Source organism: Gopherus flavomarginatus, chromosome 21, assembly GCF_025201925.1.
Source record: "Gopherus flavomarginatus isolate rGopFla2 chromosome 21, rGopFla2.mat.asm, whole genome shotgun sequence".
Lineage (NCBI taxonomy): Eukaryota > Metazoa > Chordata > Testudines > Testudinidae > Gopherus > Gopherus flavomarginatus.
In genome coordinates this window covers 10829958-10846286 of record NC_066637.1, presented here as the reverse complement: position 1 = coordinate 10846286, position 16329 = coordinate 10829958, and the positions used below count along the sequence as shown (strand labels likewise).

General features: G+C 48.0%; 2 protein-coding genes across 15 annotated transcripts in view; one reads left to right on the top strand and one right to left on the bottom strand.

The window, feature by feature from the left end:
* Positions 1-10033, top strand: part of CLSTN1 (calsyntenin 1) — a 65462-nt gene extending 55429 nt beyond the window's left edge. For all 4 annotated transcript variants that reach the window (XM_050931408.1, XM_050931406.1, XM_050931409.1 and 1 more), the window contains 3 exons: positions 4957-5092; positions 6116-6300; positions 7572-10033. In XM_050931408.1, the coding sequence (XP_050787365.1) occupies positions 4957-5092; positions 6116-6300; positions 7572-7760 (510 nt within the window). In that variant the 3' untranslated portion in view covers positions 7761-10033. The remainder of the gene's footprint in view (positions 1-4956; positions 5093-6115; positions 6301-7571) is intronic.
* A 135-nt stretch (positions 10034-10168) lies between these two features.
* PIK3CD (phosphatidylinositol-4,5-bisphosphate 3-kinase catalytic subunit delta) overlaps positions 10169-16329 on the bottom strand; it is a 53034-nt gene continuing 46873 nt past the window's right edge. For 10 of the 11 annotated variants that reach the window (XM_050931397.1, XM_050931393.1, XM_050931399.1 and 7 more), the window contains 3 exons: positions 14242-14387; positions 12860-12992; positions 11273-12502 (listed from right to left, as the gene is read on the bottom strand). In XM_050931397.1, the coding sequence (XP_050787354.1) occupies positions 12365-12502; positions 12860-12992; positions 14242-14387 (417 nt within the window). In that variant the 3' untranslated portion in view covers positions 11273-12364. Of the gene's footprint in view, positions 10234-11272; positions 12503-12859; positions 12993-14241; positions 14388-16329 lie in introns of those variants that run through there. The other variant, XR_007770760.1, reaches the window with a different exon arrangement.

Sequence of the window (16329 nt, the reverse complement as noted above, 5' to 3'; positions counted from 1 at the left end):
GGGTGGCAGGGTAATTGGGTCTGTTATTGACAGGCCGAGCAACGTGGTATATCAGTGCTGCCTGGACCACTCTGGAGTGATCATGATGATGCGCGCTCTGCCCCTGCGGAGTTTGAGCAGGACCTAATGAACCAGTGGGAACAGTGGGAAGGCATAATGGAGTTGGCCTTTCCACGGCATCAGGAATGCGCCCAAGACCGATCCTGAGGAGAGACCTTGGAAGGAGCAGAACATCTGGCATTTTCTGCTCTCTCGGTGAGCGAACAGGTCTATGTGAGGAAACATCTCCGCTTCTGGACAGCAGAACGCCTCACATGGGGCAGAGTGATCACTCGTAAGACAGGAAAGACCTGCTGAGTCCAAGCGCCAAGACGTTCCGAACGCCTGGGAGAAAGGACGTCACCAGGTCCATCGAGTAGGCCATGCAAAAGTCCCGGAAATGGATGGCCTCCTGACAAAAAAGGGGGGGGGGGAGGGCCATGTCCTTTCCTGGATACTTATGAAGCACATGGCCGCTGTGTTGGCTGTAAACACCGAGATACAACGGCCTCGCAGCTGCCGCTGGAACCCCTGGTACGCCAGGCGGACTACTCTCATTTTTGGGGCATTGATGTGGAATGCCAGCTCCCGAGAAGACCAAAGGCCTTAAGCTCGGAGGTGACCGTGGGCACTTGAGCAGAGAGATGACGCGTCCGTCGTCAGGGGCAGTGAGGGCTGGGGCGGAGGAAACCGCCTCCCTGCCCACACCAGGGAGGGAGTTAGCCACCACTCTAGGGAGCCTAAGGTGCTCGAGGGAACGGTGACTACCACGACCATTGGCTCCCTGTCCGGGTAGTACGCCGAGGTGAGTCAGACTTGGAAAGGACGGAGGCGGAGCTTGGCATGTTTGGTTACCAACTTGCGGGCAACCATGGACCCAGGAGACTGAGACAAGTACGAGCCGAGGTCGTTGGGAAAGCCTGCAGACCTCAGATGATTGTTGCCATCGCCTAAAACCGCAGTTGTGATAAGCAGGCTCCGGCTAGGTAGGAGACCAAGATAGCTCCTAGGAAGTCCAACCTCTGCGTGGGAACCAGAGTGGATTGCTCTATAGTAATCATCAGGCCTTGACCTGTGAATAAGACCGTGACGATGCCCACGCGCTGAGTGGTTTGTGTCTCAGAGTCTCCTCGGATAAGCGAATCGTCCAGATACGGAAAAACGCATATCCGACATCAGCGAAGGTAGGCGGCGACTATGGCCGTAAACCAGAAGTACTGACAGTCAGCTAGAAAGCGGAGGTATCTCCTGTGCGGAGGGAAGATGGCGTAGCGAAAGTACGCGTCCTTCATATCCAGGGCGGCATAGTAGCCCCCAGGAGGCAAGGATGGAATAATGGTTCCCAGGGATACCGTGCAGAACTTCAACCTTATCCTAAACCGGTTGAGTCCGTGCAGGACTAGGAAGGTCTGAGACCTGCGTTCGAGTGGGGGACTAGGGCATAACGGGAGTAAAACCCCTTGCCCCTTTCGTCCATCGGCGTCTGCACCTCTTGTACGAGGAATTGCTCGTGAGAGGGGTCCCTGAACGGGGACAGGGCTGGAACAAATTAGAGGTGGTATCTATGTTCCACCGTGCGCAGGATCCAGCGATCTGAAATTAACTAGGGCCACGCCAGGAGAAAGCGGGATTGGGATCCCGGTCTGTGACTGGTACACCGCCCTCAGGCGCACCTTGGAAGGTTCGTCTTTTGTCCCAGTGGTAATTGCAAGGGACCTTGACCTGGGCTCTTTAGGGGTCCTGACGTTCGTCTGCGACTGCCTTGGCCTCGCCGTTTGCCAAAGTCCTGTCTCTGGCTAGGCACAGAGTATGGCGGGTGGGGCAGAAAGGCCTGCGTTTGGTCGCTGGCAAATGCATGCTGAGAGAGCGCATTAGGACCCTATTGTCCATTAGGCTTGGCAGCCTGGGGCTGTCTTTGCCGCGAAAGGCCTTTACCACAAAGGGTAAATCCTGAATGGCATACTGCAGCTCCGGCCGGAGGTTTAAAACCTGGAGCCATGAGATGCACCTCATGGCGACACCAAAGGCCAGAGTCCTGGCTGCAGAGTCTGCTGCATCGAACGAGGCCTGGAGGGATGCTCTGGGTACCTTTTTCTTTTCCCCCGTCCTTCAAGACGGCAGCGAACTCTTGGCCGGTTTCGGGGCTGGCGCCCGCTGGCCATCATATCAGAATCGTGGTCCTGAGCATAAGATCTGCGCATGTGGGATGACACGCATGCGTGTCCGGATGGCCATGGAGGTACTAAAAGAAGGCACAGGCAGAGTCTCTGACTCTATCGGACCTTGCCCAACTCGGCACCGGGAACCGGCACCGGGATGCGTACCGGTACCTGGAACGAGATCCAGACCCGCAACCAGAATGGTGCCTGGAGGTCGACCGAGATCTCGAGGCTCGGGGAGAGGCTACAGGAGTCAAGGTACCTGTCGCGGTGCCGGGAGTCGGAACGGTGCCGATAGCGGGTCGGCGAATGGGATACCGACCGGTGCAGCGAGTGCGACTAGTACCGATGAGGAAAACAGCACCGGGACTGCAAGTGGTGTCGGGCGTGCCGACAGGATCTGGAGTGTCTGCGGGACCGTGATCATGAACGGTGCCGCTCTGCTGTGCTGACAGAGGATGGTCACATGAAGAGACTGTATTACCCGCACCGGCGGTGCCGGGGTCAGGCAGCATCGACTCTGTCATGGCAATGAGATCCCTCGCCGTTAGTAATGCCTCCAGCATGGAGGGAACAGCAGGCTCAACCACAGTGCATACTGGGGAGCTGTCAGGCACCGGATTCGAAGGCCCTCATGGGACCGGGATCGACGGTACCAAGGTCGTCAGAGCTTCGGTGGGCGTCGGTGCCGGGCGATCCGAGTTTGATGAGCTGTGTGGCTGCGGTGCCGTCGGCACGGAAGCAGCAGGAGCAATAAGCTCAACCACGGCGCACGCCGGGGAGCCGACAGGCACCGGATTCCACGGCCCTTGTGGGACTGGAATCGACGGTGCCGACGTTGTCGGTGCCTCAGAGGTGTCGGTGCCGGGCAATCCGACTTAGACGAGCTGGCTGCGGCGCCGTTGGCACGGAAGCAGCAGGAGCATTAGCTCAACCACGGCGCGTGCCGGGGAGCCGTCAGGCACCGGATTCTACGGCCTTTATGGGACCGGGATCGACGGTGCCGACGTCGTCGGTGTCCCAGCAAGTGTCGGTGCGGGGCGATCCGACTGAGACGAGCTCTCTGGCTGCGGTGCCGTTGGCACGGAAGCAGCAGGAGCAGTAGCTCAACCACGGCGCGTGCCGGGGAGCCGTCAGGCACCGGATTCTACGGCCCTTGTGGGACCGGGATCGACGGTGCCGATGTCGTCGGTGCCGCAGCAGGTGCTGGTGCCAGGCGATCCGACTAGACGAGCTCTCTGGCTGCGGTGCCGTTGGCACGGAAGCAGCAGGAGCAGAAGCTCAACCACGGCGCGTGCCGGGGAGCCGTCAGGCACCGGATTCTACGGCCCTTGTGGGACCGGGATCGACGGTGCCGACGTCGTCGGTGCCGCAGCAGGTGTTGGTGCCAGGCGATCCGACTTAGACGAGCTCTCTGGCTGCGGTGCCGATGGCACGGAAGCAGCAGGAGCAGTAGCTCAACCACGGCGCGTGCCGGGGAGCCGTCAGGCACCGGATTCTTCGGCCCTTGTGCGACCGGGATCGACGGTGCCGACGTCGTTGGTGCCTCAGCAGGTGTCGGTGCCGGGCGATCCGACTTAGACGAGCTCTCTGGCTGCGGTGCAGTCGGTACGGAAGCAGCAGGAGCAGTAAGCTCTACCACGGCGCGTGCCGGGGAGCTGTTAGGCACCGGATTCAATGGCCCTGGGGGACTGGAATCGACGGTGCCGATGTCATCGGTGCCTCTGCAGGTGTCGGTGCCGGGCCATCCGACTTAGGCGAGCTCTCTGGCTGCGATGCAGGTGGCACGGAAGCAGCAGGAGCAGGGGGCTCTACCACGGCGCGTGCCGGGGAGCCGTCAGGCACCAGCAGGAATTGTAGGCTCTCTCAACCTCGGAGGAAGGGAGCGGTGCCGAGTCGACTTCGGTGCCGGCGACGGCCGGTGCCGAAAGGCCTTGGCAGTACCGGCGGAGTCCGGTGCCGAGGAGGCGCTTCTGCCAGCCGCTTGATCATCGCTCGGCGCCCAAGGTGGAGGGGTAAGTGAAAGTCCCGCTCCTTTTTGTTCTTGGCTTAAAAGCCTTGCAAATGGGGTACTTAGCTGTCAAGTGATTCCCTGAGGCACTTCAAACAGGAGTCGTGTGGATCTCCCTTCGGCATCGGCTTCTGGCAGGCCGAGCCCATTTTAAAACCCGGTGAGCCGTGCATGGGCTCCGGCACCGGGTTCATGGAAGGGGCTACTTCCTGAACCCCGCTAACAATTATCAATCTAACTATGTTAGCAGAGAAAAAACGTATAACTATACAAATATATATATAAAAGAATTATAACTGTATAACTATATACGAGAACTACGAGTAGCTAGGGAAGTGGAGGTCAGCTAAGCCGCGCTCCACTGTTCCAACGACCGACACGGGCGGTAAGAAGGAACTGAGGAGCGGGTGGGCCGGCAGGGATATATATCAAGCGCCATGATGGCGCCACTCTAGGGGGCGACCTGCCGGCCCACCGAGTTGCTAGGGTAAAAGTTTTCCGACGAATGTGCACGCGCGGCACGCACACCTAACTGGAATGGATATGAGCAATCACTCGAAGAAGAACTGCTGCTTGAGATGAGTACTGAGATATAAAATTGGGCCTGTGACAGAGCAGTGATGGCTGGTTTTGTGTTTTGAGGGAGGTAGATACTGACACACAGGAGCTGAATCCCATGTACTTGAACCAAGTGCCTAAACAAACTGCTTTATTTCCCTGAATTATCTTTCCCTTTTTTGTTTTCAGGTGAACGTTATCCATACAGCTAACCCAGTTGAACATGCAAATCATATAGCTATGCAACCACAGTTTGTTCATCCAGTGCATCATACATTTGTTGACCTCTCTGGTCACAACCTAGCTAATCCCCACCCCTTTTCAGGTAAGGACTCTTAGTCACTTAACTCCAGTTGATTTTTTTTTTCTTTTTTTAACTGGGGGCCAGACTAGATGGCTTCTTGTTCCAGAGGGTTGGAGTTTCTTGGGGTGCCTTTCCAGAGACAGCCAGCAAATTAAACTAGTAATGTACACAGCTATTAACTTTAATGCTGTCTAAAATACAAAGTCCTATTCTGTTCTCCACTTGGGAGGGACAGCCTGCTAGAGATCTAGAAAATGCCAGTCTAATGACAGAAACAAAGTCCAGGCCTTCCTGACTTGGTAATTTTGGGATACAGAGTACTGCAGTGGGTGCTGTATAAGGACCTAGATGAAAGGGGTCTGAGGAACTGGGAGTGGATTTCTCATGAACGGTGTGACCTTTTATTCTGTTGAGGAAATCTGCTATTCCTCCACTGTTTTAATTTGGTATGAATTGTTCCAGTGGTGCATGTGGGAGGAAAGCAATAGGTTTGAAGAAGGAGCCTTCATAGTAAGTTTTTAAGTGATGGCTGATCTTCTTTCAGATTCAGGCAAAGTCCTCATAGTCCTTGTTTGACTCATTTCAGTATCTCTATAAAAGCACCAGTTGAGCATAATAAGCCTGATTCTGTTCTGCCAATGCAGGTTGGTTCTAGCCCTGTAAGTACTGGTATGCCTCTGGCTCCTGAACAGATGCTGCCAACCCTAGTGAAACTGCATTTATTTTGTGAACATTCATTCATCAGACTAGATTGCTAGCACCAAACTCTTCTCACTTCCTACCTGAGCAAGCTGTGAATCCAGCCCACTGGACTCTGCCACCAATAAAGAAACATACTAGTTTAGCAGTTTGACCAGAGGACAGAGCCAGGAACTTCTAAGTTTTTTTTTTTTTGTCCTTGCTTTCCTACTGGCTTATTCTGGGATTGTGGATAAATTTTTTCCTCAGTTTTACTCATCTGTAATATGGGGTTAATATTTGGAAAAACCTGTAAGTACTGTGAATTAGTATGATTATTCTTAAACTCCCTTTTTCTTGTCACAGTTGTTCCAAGTACTGCTACTATTGTCATTGTTGTGTGTGTCAGTTTCCTGGTTTTCATGATTATTCTGGGTGTGTTCCGAATCCGAGCTGCGCATCAGAGAACAATGCATGACCAGGATACTGGAAAGGAAAATGAGATGGATTGGGATGACTCGGCCTTGACCATTACTGTGAATCCTATGGAGGTAAGGCTTGCGTCCCACAGTATGTTTACATTGCAATTGAAGGAGTTATTTTATTACTGGTGGGCATATCCAGGCTAGCTTTAAGCTAGCAAGCACATGTAACAGTAGCAGCGTAGATGTGGTCGCAAAGGCTTCAGCACAGCCTAGTAATCCGAACAAAAAGCCTGCTGGGGATATTGGTATGTAACTCTGTTGCTAGTGTGTGCTGAAGCCTGTACCACCATGTCCACACTACTACTGTTACGTGTGCTAGCTATATTAAAACTAGCCTGGGTGTGCCCACAAGTGATAATCACACCTTCTCTTGCAGTGTAGACAGAACCCCTTAGTCCTTTTCTACAAATACTGCTTTCAATCTGTCCAATATGCATGACTGTCAAAGCAGGATAGATCTGGAAATGGGTACTGGCACAAGAAGTTTAATGAATGCCCCAGGAAAATTTGAATCCATTTCTCAGAAAGAGAACATAAAAACGGCCATATTGGGTCAGACCAAAGGTCCATCTAGTCCAGTATCCTGACCTCCAACAGCTTCTGGCAGACAGAGGCTAGGGACACCATCCATGGCCATCCTGGCTAATAGCCGTTGATGGACCCTATCCTCCATGAATTTATCTGGTTTTTTTTTGAACCCTGTTATAGTCTTGGCCTTCATACCATCCTCTGGCAAAGAGTTCCACAGGTTGACTGTGCATTGTGTGAGGAGCAGCCATGTTTTTTATTATCTGTTTTGGGATGTGGCTTGATGGCTATAAACTGCTCAAAAAGTACCTGTGTGTTATGCCAGGCTGTAAATAAAGGTATAACACTGGCTCCTTCAGTATATTCCTTACAATAAACCCCCACCACATCAGCTTTTTCCATTAAATTATTCTTGCTGTCCAACTGGTTTGATGCAGTTAGTTTTTGGATCAGGATCATTTCTACTTCAGTTAACTTCTGATACTTTAATATTTAAAAAAAAAAAAGGGAGGGTGGGGGAGCAGGGACACTTTAAACCACTAATGCTGCTACTGTGTTCACACCAAAGGATTCTATTTCAATAGTACCCTCTTTAAAGGCTGGATGACCTTTGGGAATGTATTTATACTAAAGAGTGACAAGACTGTCTGGTAACTTTCTGAAATCACAGAACTACTTCAGAGCCACTTTACTTTTGCTAATAGCCAGCTGAGTGTTGAGCATCCACAACTCCCAATGCATGTAGCATATAAAGAGATGGGCGCATGTAGGCAGCTAGAAAAATCAATGGCTAATTTTGTGTCTGACAGACATATGAGGACCAGCACAGCAGTGAGGAGGAGGAAGAGGAAGAAGAAAGCGAAGATGGAGAGGAAGATGATATCACTAGTGCAGAGTCTGAAAGCAGTGAGGAAGAGGAAGGGGAGCAGGAAGAGGACCAACAGAATGTTAACAGACAGCAACAGCTGGAATGGGATGACTCTACACTCAGCTATTGATTCCAGCTGTTCCCTTTATGTGTTTGTTTCTGCTCTAGAAGACTTCACTGTAATCCTCTCCATTGTTCCCAAGGATCCATGGTGTAAAAAAATTATTTTGGCCAATAGAGCCAGCCAACCACCCATCCCAATATTTGTGTTACATTGGCTAGTTCCTAATGCTGTCTCTAGAACTGTAGTTAGCACCTTTCCTCCCTCACCCATCCCTCAGTGACTGGATTTTTTACACTATGTGAGGAACCACCTTGCACTTTTTTTTCTTCGTGTCATCTCAGCTAAGTAAATGACTCTGCAGATGTGTAACCATTGCACGTGAGTTTCTGGACACTTTTTTTTTTCCCCCCCGTGAAACAACTTTGGCTTGATTCATCTTATTTCTGAAAGATGCAAAAGTCACTTGTTGACAAAGGGTAAAGTTGCTTATTTCGGCTTGGTGAATTTTTTTCCCCAAACTAGTGCATGTGTAAAGTGGCAGAATGAGGTTAATATGTAGAAGATTGACTTTTTCTGACTATTTTGTAAATATATTGAATTATGTCATTTGTGGTAGTGAAAACAGGGACTGGGGTTTAAAACACGCTAAGGTAAAAATCATGAAGCATGAAATATTACAAGTTGCATAACTATTGCAGTGGGAGCACAGGCACAGTTCTCTAGTGTAGATGTACTAATAATGCAGTGTCATTGGCCACAACTGCTGTGTTCACTCAAGCCCTGCTGTTTTTCTCCTCCCCACTTTGTTTTTATGGAGAGAAAAGACAAGCTTGCAACTGTAAAGGTTTTTTAGAATTTCTGCAGAGGTTCAACTGCACTGCCTAGTACAGTTTGTCTTGATCCTTCGCTTATTTCAGTGTCAGGATTACTAAATTTGAGAGAGAGAAACACTGCCTGGATATAGAGCAAGTAGGTTTGCTATTGATATTCTGAGTGTTCTCACCAGAGCCTCTGTTAATTGGAGTGGGGCTGGTTGTAGTCCAAGGCTGCTTGCTGGTCACATGGCTGGCAGGGCAAATTATTCAGTTGTCTGTAATAATGGTAACTGAAGCTGAAAAGCCTGAGACCTGTGTACACCTGGGCTACCAGTCTAGAGAAGGATTTTATTTTTTGGATTGTGAACTTTTCTAATTTAGGGCATGGGTGGGCATAGTTGGCATCATTTCTATTCAACACAGTCCTTAGTCCCTGTAGCTCCTCGTATAGTAATCTAGACTGTTGGTGTATTTAAACCTTTTGTTTACACTTAGTAAATCTGTTTTCCTGCTGATGAAATTATGGCATATATTATCCAACCAGAGTAAATCGATCGAGTTAAGATTATTGTTCCAAGATGTGGCAGGCTGATTGTCTGATCAAAGACCTCTAACTTGGAAGTGCAAAGGACTACTTCAAGGTACGAAAAGTAAGTTATGACCCCATGGTGGTGAGTGCTAGATTTTTCGTAAGGCAGGTCTTGTTCTCTGTTTAAGGCTTTTGATCCTATTCAGAGCTTTGTCTTATGCAGATCTGCTTATTCAATTTGACCTTTTGGAGGTGGGTTAAAAGGTAACTTGATTTGCTTGCAATGTGAAATTAGAACTCCATTCACTCATTATGGTAGCAGAGTTCCAGATTTTGATATTGTATGTAATCTGTTTACTGTTGGCTCAACTGCCATACCAGTAGTGGGAAATGTTGAATAGTTTCCAGTTGTTCCTTGAGCAGGTATAAAGGTGGGGGGGAGAAAGGCAGAGGGTGTGAACAGCTGAAGGAAAAATAGACCCAGCTATTTCTATGTGTTTTCAGAGCAGACCGATTCTTACCTACTACACACCTTGCCTCCCAGTGTGTGAAACAGGACCTAGGTGTGGGTTTATCTGGGGTAAAGCTTGACTCTGGAGTGCCTTTTACAATAATGGACCTGAAAGCAGGGGAGAGAACCCACGCAATCTTACTGTTTTTTAATGTAAAATTTTAGATTTCTAAAATGGGGATATGGGTTTGACTACTTTTATGTGGTAACATAACTGCTAGTTTTAAGTAAACTGGGGAACTTTTGACTTATGTCTGACAGTTGTCCTGTGTTAATGTCAACGTGTAGAAGACTTATTCTTCCATATACTGTAGCTGCTGTATTTTAGACTAAAACTGATCATGATTGAATGCTAATGCTGAAAGGCTGTAAACTTTCTGATGCAGTTTGTAGCCAGTGTGGATGTAACTTTTCAGATCTGTATATTGGTAATAAGTCAGTTTGAAAAGTCTAAGCTACAATAAATTTCTGGTTCTAAAATCTGCTTTCCGAATGGTACAAAGTTTGAGTCAAGTGATAACAGACTATCCATGTTTTAAATGGTTTGCCTGTAGTGGCTACACTATCCCAGTTTGACTTTAATGCCTAAGGTGAGGGAATAATTTTCCCAGGACTAGTGTACAACTTAAACATTTTATTTTTAAACTTACCAAAAATGCACCTAAAATCACAGATTGAAAGTAACTGAAAAAAATCAAACATTATGTAAACATTCTTTGTTGCAGAACCCTGAAATGGCTTAGAAAAATAAATTCATTTTTTTCAGCGGGCACATACACAATAAGAAATCATGAATACCTCTAAATAAATAAATAAAGTAAAATGTTATTTTATCACCTTAAAAAGAATGTTATTTACAAACAATGGTAATCTTCATTTTTCACTCATTTGGAACAGGCTGAAACTATTTATTATGTTAGAGACAATGTTTGCTTTATCTTTGCTATACAAGATGGTGTTAACAATGTTGTAGTTATTCCACTACTGACCTTAAGTGGAGGACTAAATTTATTTTTATAGATAAGGAGAATTCTGCAAGACTGCTATGACCCCACTGAAGACAGGTTAGGCAATCAGTACATTACTGCCTGCTTGTTGGGTGTGGTGTACACCTGCTATCTATTGCACTCTTAAACAAAATAGATGCAACTAACATGTGCTGCTTCATACCCTTCCAAAACTAGAGCAGGGTCTGAGCTAGTGTAAACAAAAATGCTTCAACATATTGTATCATAGCATAAACTGAAGGTGCAACTTTCCAGGCTCTCGCCACTGCCATCACCCTGTATATTGACAGTGCATCTTCTGCCTTCAGTGTGTGAGGTGGCACCACACTTCTCGCCTTTGTCAACAAGCCAGGCTAGTTAACAGTGACCAGCTAAAGGCAGATCCATGATGATGCTTCCCAACTACTGAGTACAGGAAGTCCTCACTTACTTAACATAGTCATCCTGGTTAACATTGAAACAAAGTCACTGATCAATTAGAAGGGAGCATTTCACAAATTGAAATGAGCATGTTCCCTTCTAATGTCCTTTGGCAGTGGCCTATTTTGGCCACTGCTTGCAGGAAGTGCAGCTAGCTGGTGGGTGGTTGGAATGAGGGTGGAGCAGCAGCCCCCCTATCAGTGTGCTGCTCCCAGAGCCTCCTGCTTGCTGGACAGGGGGAGGGGGCTAATGTCAGGGTGCTGCTTTCCCCTCCCCCATGCTCGGTGGAAGACGTGGTGAGCAGGGGGGACACACAGCAGAGGGAAGGAGCTTCTAAGCAGTAGCTGTTATCTCAGGTTTCAGCAAGCTGATGTAATTAATAAGGCAGGGTACTTGAGCCTGAGGTTAGCTACTTCAAGGGGCAATGCACATTTTTTTCTCACCCACAGGGTGTGTGTGTCTGTCTACAAGGCAGCAGGAAAGGAGGGAAGGTAGAGGGTTAATCCTTGAGGGCTCAGTCAAGTGCTAGTTCATTTCGCACTAAGGCATATCCCACCCTCTGACTCCTCCACCTCAACCAAGCTTCACAATCATCACCACTGTGTACCAGTATTAAATTGGTGGAAAAAAAATACTCTGGAACTTAACCCCCTCATTTACATTAATTCTTATGGGGAAATTGGATTCACTTAATATTTTGCTTAAAGTTGCATTTTTCAGAAACACAACTACAACATTAAGTGAGGAGTTCCTGTAGTTATATATATTACAGCTTGGTAGCATTATCTTCTGACTGTCTCAAAACAGGTATACCATCTTGTGATGCTTTATTAAAATACATCACTGAAAAGGGTAGGGGTTAAGCTGGTGAAATCCTCAACTAGAAAAAGTATTGCCCAGCAGTACCTTCTAACTGTGATTGGGTAGAGAGGGACTGAAGTTATTAGATGCACCAACATACTATTTTCTCTGCATTGTTCACTGCTAGTGCTAATCTAGTCTGGCTTTAAAAAGTTGATATGCTACTGGCCAAATTACAGCCCCTTTGAGCACGGCTCCACATCCCTAAAACTGAGCAGTGGGTGAGGAATGTACTTAAGTAGCACAACTGCCTCACCTCTACCCTTAAATGAGGGACTGCATACTTAAGAACTTACAGTTGCAAGTTTCACATAAACCTACCTTTCAGTGTATACATTAATCTTATTGCCTCATGCCGTCCCTCTTCTGCCCTAGAGATCTAGAATGGGATGATGTAGACTCTTCTCAAAAACTTGAGGGGCAGGTTTTTGATCTTCAACATGGCAATGTTCAGCAGTCTTTATACAACTGGCTCATGGCCACTGCTATTACATTCTCCTAGCCTGTGCGTGGTCCAGGCGCTCTAATTACTGTCTGTTATCTTTGGATACGTTGTGTGCCAACCAGTTCACTTTGGTTTTCCAGCTCTCTCGAAGGGCTTCATTAAATTTTAGTCTGAAGTGCTTCAGTGCCTCCTCATCTGTTTTTCCTAAAGCTAGAGAATCCTGAAGGAAAGAGGCAGAAATTAGTGTGTAGCACCTCCCACTGATTGAAACAAAATGACTAAGTTTCCTAGCCTACATTGTTTGAGAATCTCATTAAAAAAAAAACACAAAACCTCTAATAGTCCCAGCTCCTAGAATTATTTGTTTGAGAAATTCTAAATAGTATGAGCACGGACCAGCAGCATGAGGTGGAGAATCAAGTAGCAGCTGGAGGTGGACATTTGACAGCTGGCTCCTGCATGCTGGAATACCTACTCATTGCTTTTAAACTGCAGCAGAGAATGCTCCTTTCACGTTTCAACTCCCCCTCCTTAACCTCTTACCTTTAGTCCTACCCTCTCCCACCTCCTGCCTCACCTTGAGATACTGAATGTCTTTAGAGCAGCTGAGTTCTGGCAGGCCAGCAGCTTTCATCAGTGCAAACAAATGCAGGAAGAGAAGACCATGGCACCTCAGGATCATGTAGGCTTTTTCACAGTAATCCCTGAATCTGTGCAGGAAGAGAAGGTGCAAAACAGAAGTGAGACAAGCAGCCCAACTAAAGCAAGACTACAGCCACGATAGCATGAAAACAGCCCTGTTAAAGCTTCACCTCCTCTGTGTTGAACACACACAAGGTGTTCCAACAGCTGGGCAAATGTTTTATGACTAGCCCATGCTACCAATTGTTACTCAAAGAATATGCTTTAGCAAGAGCCGAAAAAAACTAAGGGCAGTGGCTCATTGGCCCCTGCCCCAAATCCAGACCTGAGTGTGTCTCACATACAAACTGTTTCTGTTTAGTCTCTGTCCATACCCCCATAGAGTGAGACCAATTCTTATGACATGAGCACTTGATCCTAGAGCACCCGCAGAGGAAAGCCAGCTCTCTGCTGTGCCCTAATCTTCTAAATGCATTAGCTTAAAACTAACCACTCATACCAATGGACAATCCCCAAGGGTTCGTCAGTTCAAGTAAGAGCTAAGTGTTAGCCTGGGTCATTTTGAACTCAAGGACTTTCTCTCACCCTAAATTTAAACTGCTTGTGTGGTTGGAAGAGGAAGTGTTGTAGCAGAACAGATGCAAAAACCTGCAGCCATAGCTCCACTGCTAGGATGATCAATACCTCACACACCACACCTTTCATGGACCTCACACAACATGTGGTGTATGTCACCCAGTGCACTAAATGATCCAGCAACAATTTATATGGGTGAAACCAGACCATCACTACACTCTGAAACGAACTCACCCTGAATAATGATAAAAGACAAAAACACCATGTTACCCGAGGGTGAACACTAGCAGGCCTCATCCTCAAAGGAAACCTGCCCAACACCTTCAAAAGATGAACGGGGAGCTTAAATTTGCTAGAGACTAAAAATCATGGACGAAAGAGAGAAACTGGATTTACAATTTATACCTGTCCCCGCTTTCTCCCTCATGACTGTAGAAGTGGTAACAGGCCACTTCACACTGAATGGTCCCTTGAAACTTGTTAACTAGTTATGCTAAACAATCCAATCTGCTTTGTATGTAGCTGTGACACTGAGCACATTTTTCAGTCCTGAAGAAGAGCTCTGTGTAAGTTCAAAAGCTCGTGTCTCTCTCACCAAATTACCTCACCCACCTTGTTGCACACTAACAGTTTTGGATACAGAGCATTTGCAGGCAACTGTTTGATGAAGTGATTGCTACAAACTGACACATCCACCCCAAAACATTTTGCAAAAGCCTGAGTAAGATCAGTGGCTCTCACCTTTCAAACTTCTCACTGTTGTTAGTTTTTCCTTGCTGGATCACATGCACAAAGTCATAGGTTAAGATAAAAGGAACCCGTTCTCTGTTAATACCAAATTTGGTTTTGAAGTTCCCCAAGAAGTGGCCAAAATCAATATGAAACAGCTGGAATTAAGAAAAAAGAATTATTAGTGGGATGTGTCTGCTTAAACTCTCTTGCACTTCTCAGTGTGAGAACGTGCTTTATATCTCCAAGTGAAATTAAAAAAACTACTCAAAATTATAAAGCCCCTATGGCTGCCTGGCATCTGTACTCTACTCTGGATTCTATTCTAAAGCGATCAGACAGTCTCATGGGAAACACTAGACCACCTTTCCCATCTCAGTCCATGGATAACAGGGGGAAGTACTTACTTTATAGGACACAAGTGTTACCAATAATGCATCCATGCATAAGTAAGTTAAGTGCTGGCTGGGTCAGGAAGGATTTGTACCCCTGCAGCACTTGATACACATGGGGGACTTTTGTGTCCTCCTAAAGCTTCAGGAAATAGCTCATTGCCAGAGGCAGGATAGCGAACTAGATGGGCCAATAATTCACTCCAGAAGGGCAATTCTGATTCCTACATTATGGCGGGATGTCTGATGCCCTGTTGGAGACAGCTGCAAAACTACACTCTGGAAGTGGGTTTTTTAGGTGAGTACAGGTTTTTCATGACCAGGTTGCAAGGCTGCTCTAAACCCTGAAATAAACAAATCTATGCTGCTGTTCAAAGGATTCCAGCACCCTCTAGTGGCAAAACGTAGATTGTCACAAGCCCTGCAGAATTTATATCCCTGAGCCTTGCAGATTCCCAAGCCTTCATGTCATTTCTGTCAAGCAGAAAGAAACCCTCAGCAGCAGCTCTCCAGAGCTTTCTTGAGTCCCATAGATGCAGAGTGCGAAGTTAGCCTCTTTGCTGCTGCATTCACAGAGCAAAGGTATCTCTAGGTTTTTATAAGGTCTTTCATCACAGCAATAGCTGTGCTTGTTTCCAGGCCAGCACTTGTCCCACTGCAGGGATCTAAAACAGCATGAGAAAGGTGAAGCAGGGATGTAGGGGGCGCTACATGAAGAAAGTGCAGACAGAGCCACTTATCTTCCACAGCTCAGCAGCTGATAGCTTGCTCACCGACATCAGATAGCCATTCAAACAGGATTATAGCACTGTAGCAGGGTGGTTACCACTCCTGCCCTGCAGGGCTTGAAACAGCCCAGGAGAGGGCTGGGGCTGGGGCAAGGAGCAAAGCCCTAGCTCATTGGGGGAAATGGCTGCAGCTGGGGCCACACTCCAAACAGACTATCTGGGCCTTATAAGGCCAGGGCAGCCAGAAGCTCAGGACTCTCTCTCTGCTGGTAGAGAGAGAAGGGCCTGGCTGCTAGGGAGCTGAGCAAGGTACTGGGAGTGGAGTGGAGTGGAGCGGAGCGGGGCTGGGGGGGAAGGCTAGAGGAGCTGGGGAGCTCCAGCCTGGAAAACCCCCAGGCTGCAGGCCTAAGACCAGTACCAGGGCTGCAGAGGGGTAGCCCAGCTATTGAGGCCGCAGATCCAGCCCAGCCTTGCCTGTGATGAGTGGTGTATACTGCAGTCTGCCCCAGAGAGTGTGGCTAGATGGGGACTGGCAGTAGCCTTACACTGAGGCAAGGTGGGGTTTCCCTGGGTGGGGTACTGCCACAGGGGCAGCAACCCAGAGAAAGGGGCACTGGAGTCCTGAGACGGACATGAGGGCCAGTGGTAAGGTGGATCACCAACCTGCAGGGGGCGCTCCCGGACACTGGAAGAGCTAATTCCCATGGATGACCAGCAGGAGGCGCCACAGGGGTGAGTCCACTTCCTTCCAAGCACCTAGCAATCTACTGGGCCTCTTTCTAGTTCATTTCCCATAAGCCAGTACATGGCTGTTTCCTATGGCTTTGGCTCATTGCAAACCAGACTGAACAAGAGATGGCGCTTCCATGCCTTCCCACAAGACAGTCCCCAGTCTAATGTGTCCTGTTGGCAAAAGGGGTTTCCCCTTCCTAGCTTTGCCTGCAGCTTCTGGAATAATGGAAGTGAAGGATGCAATATAA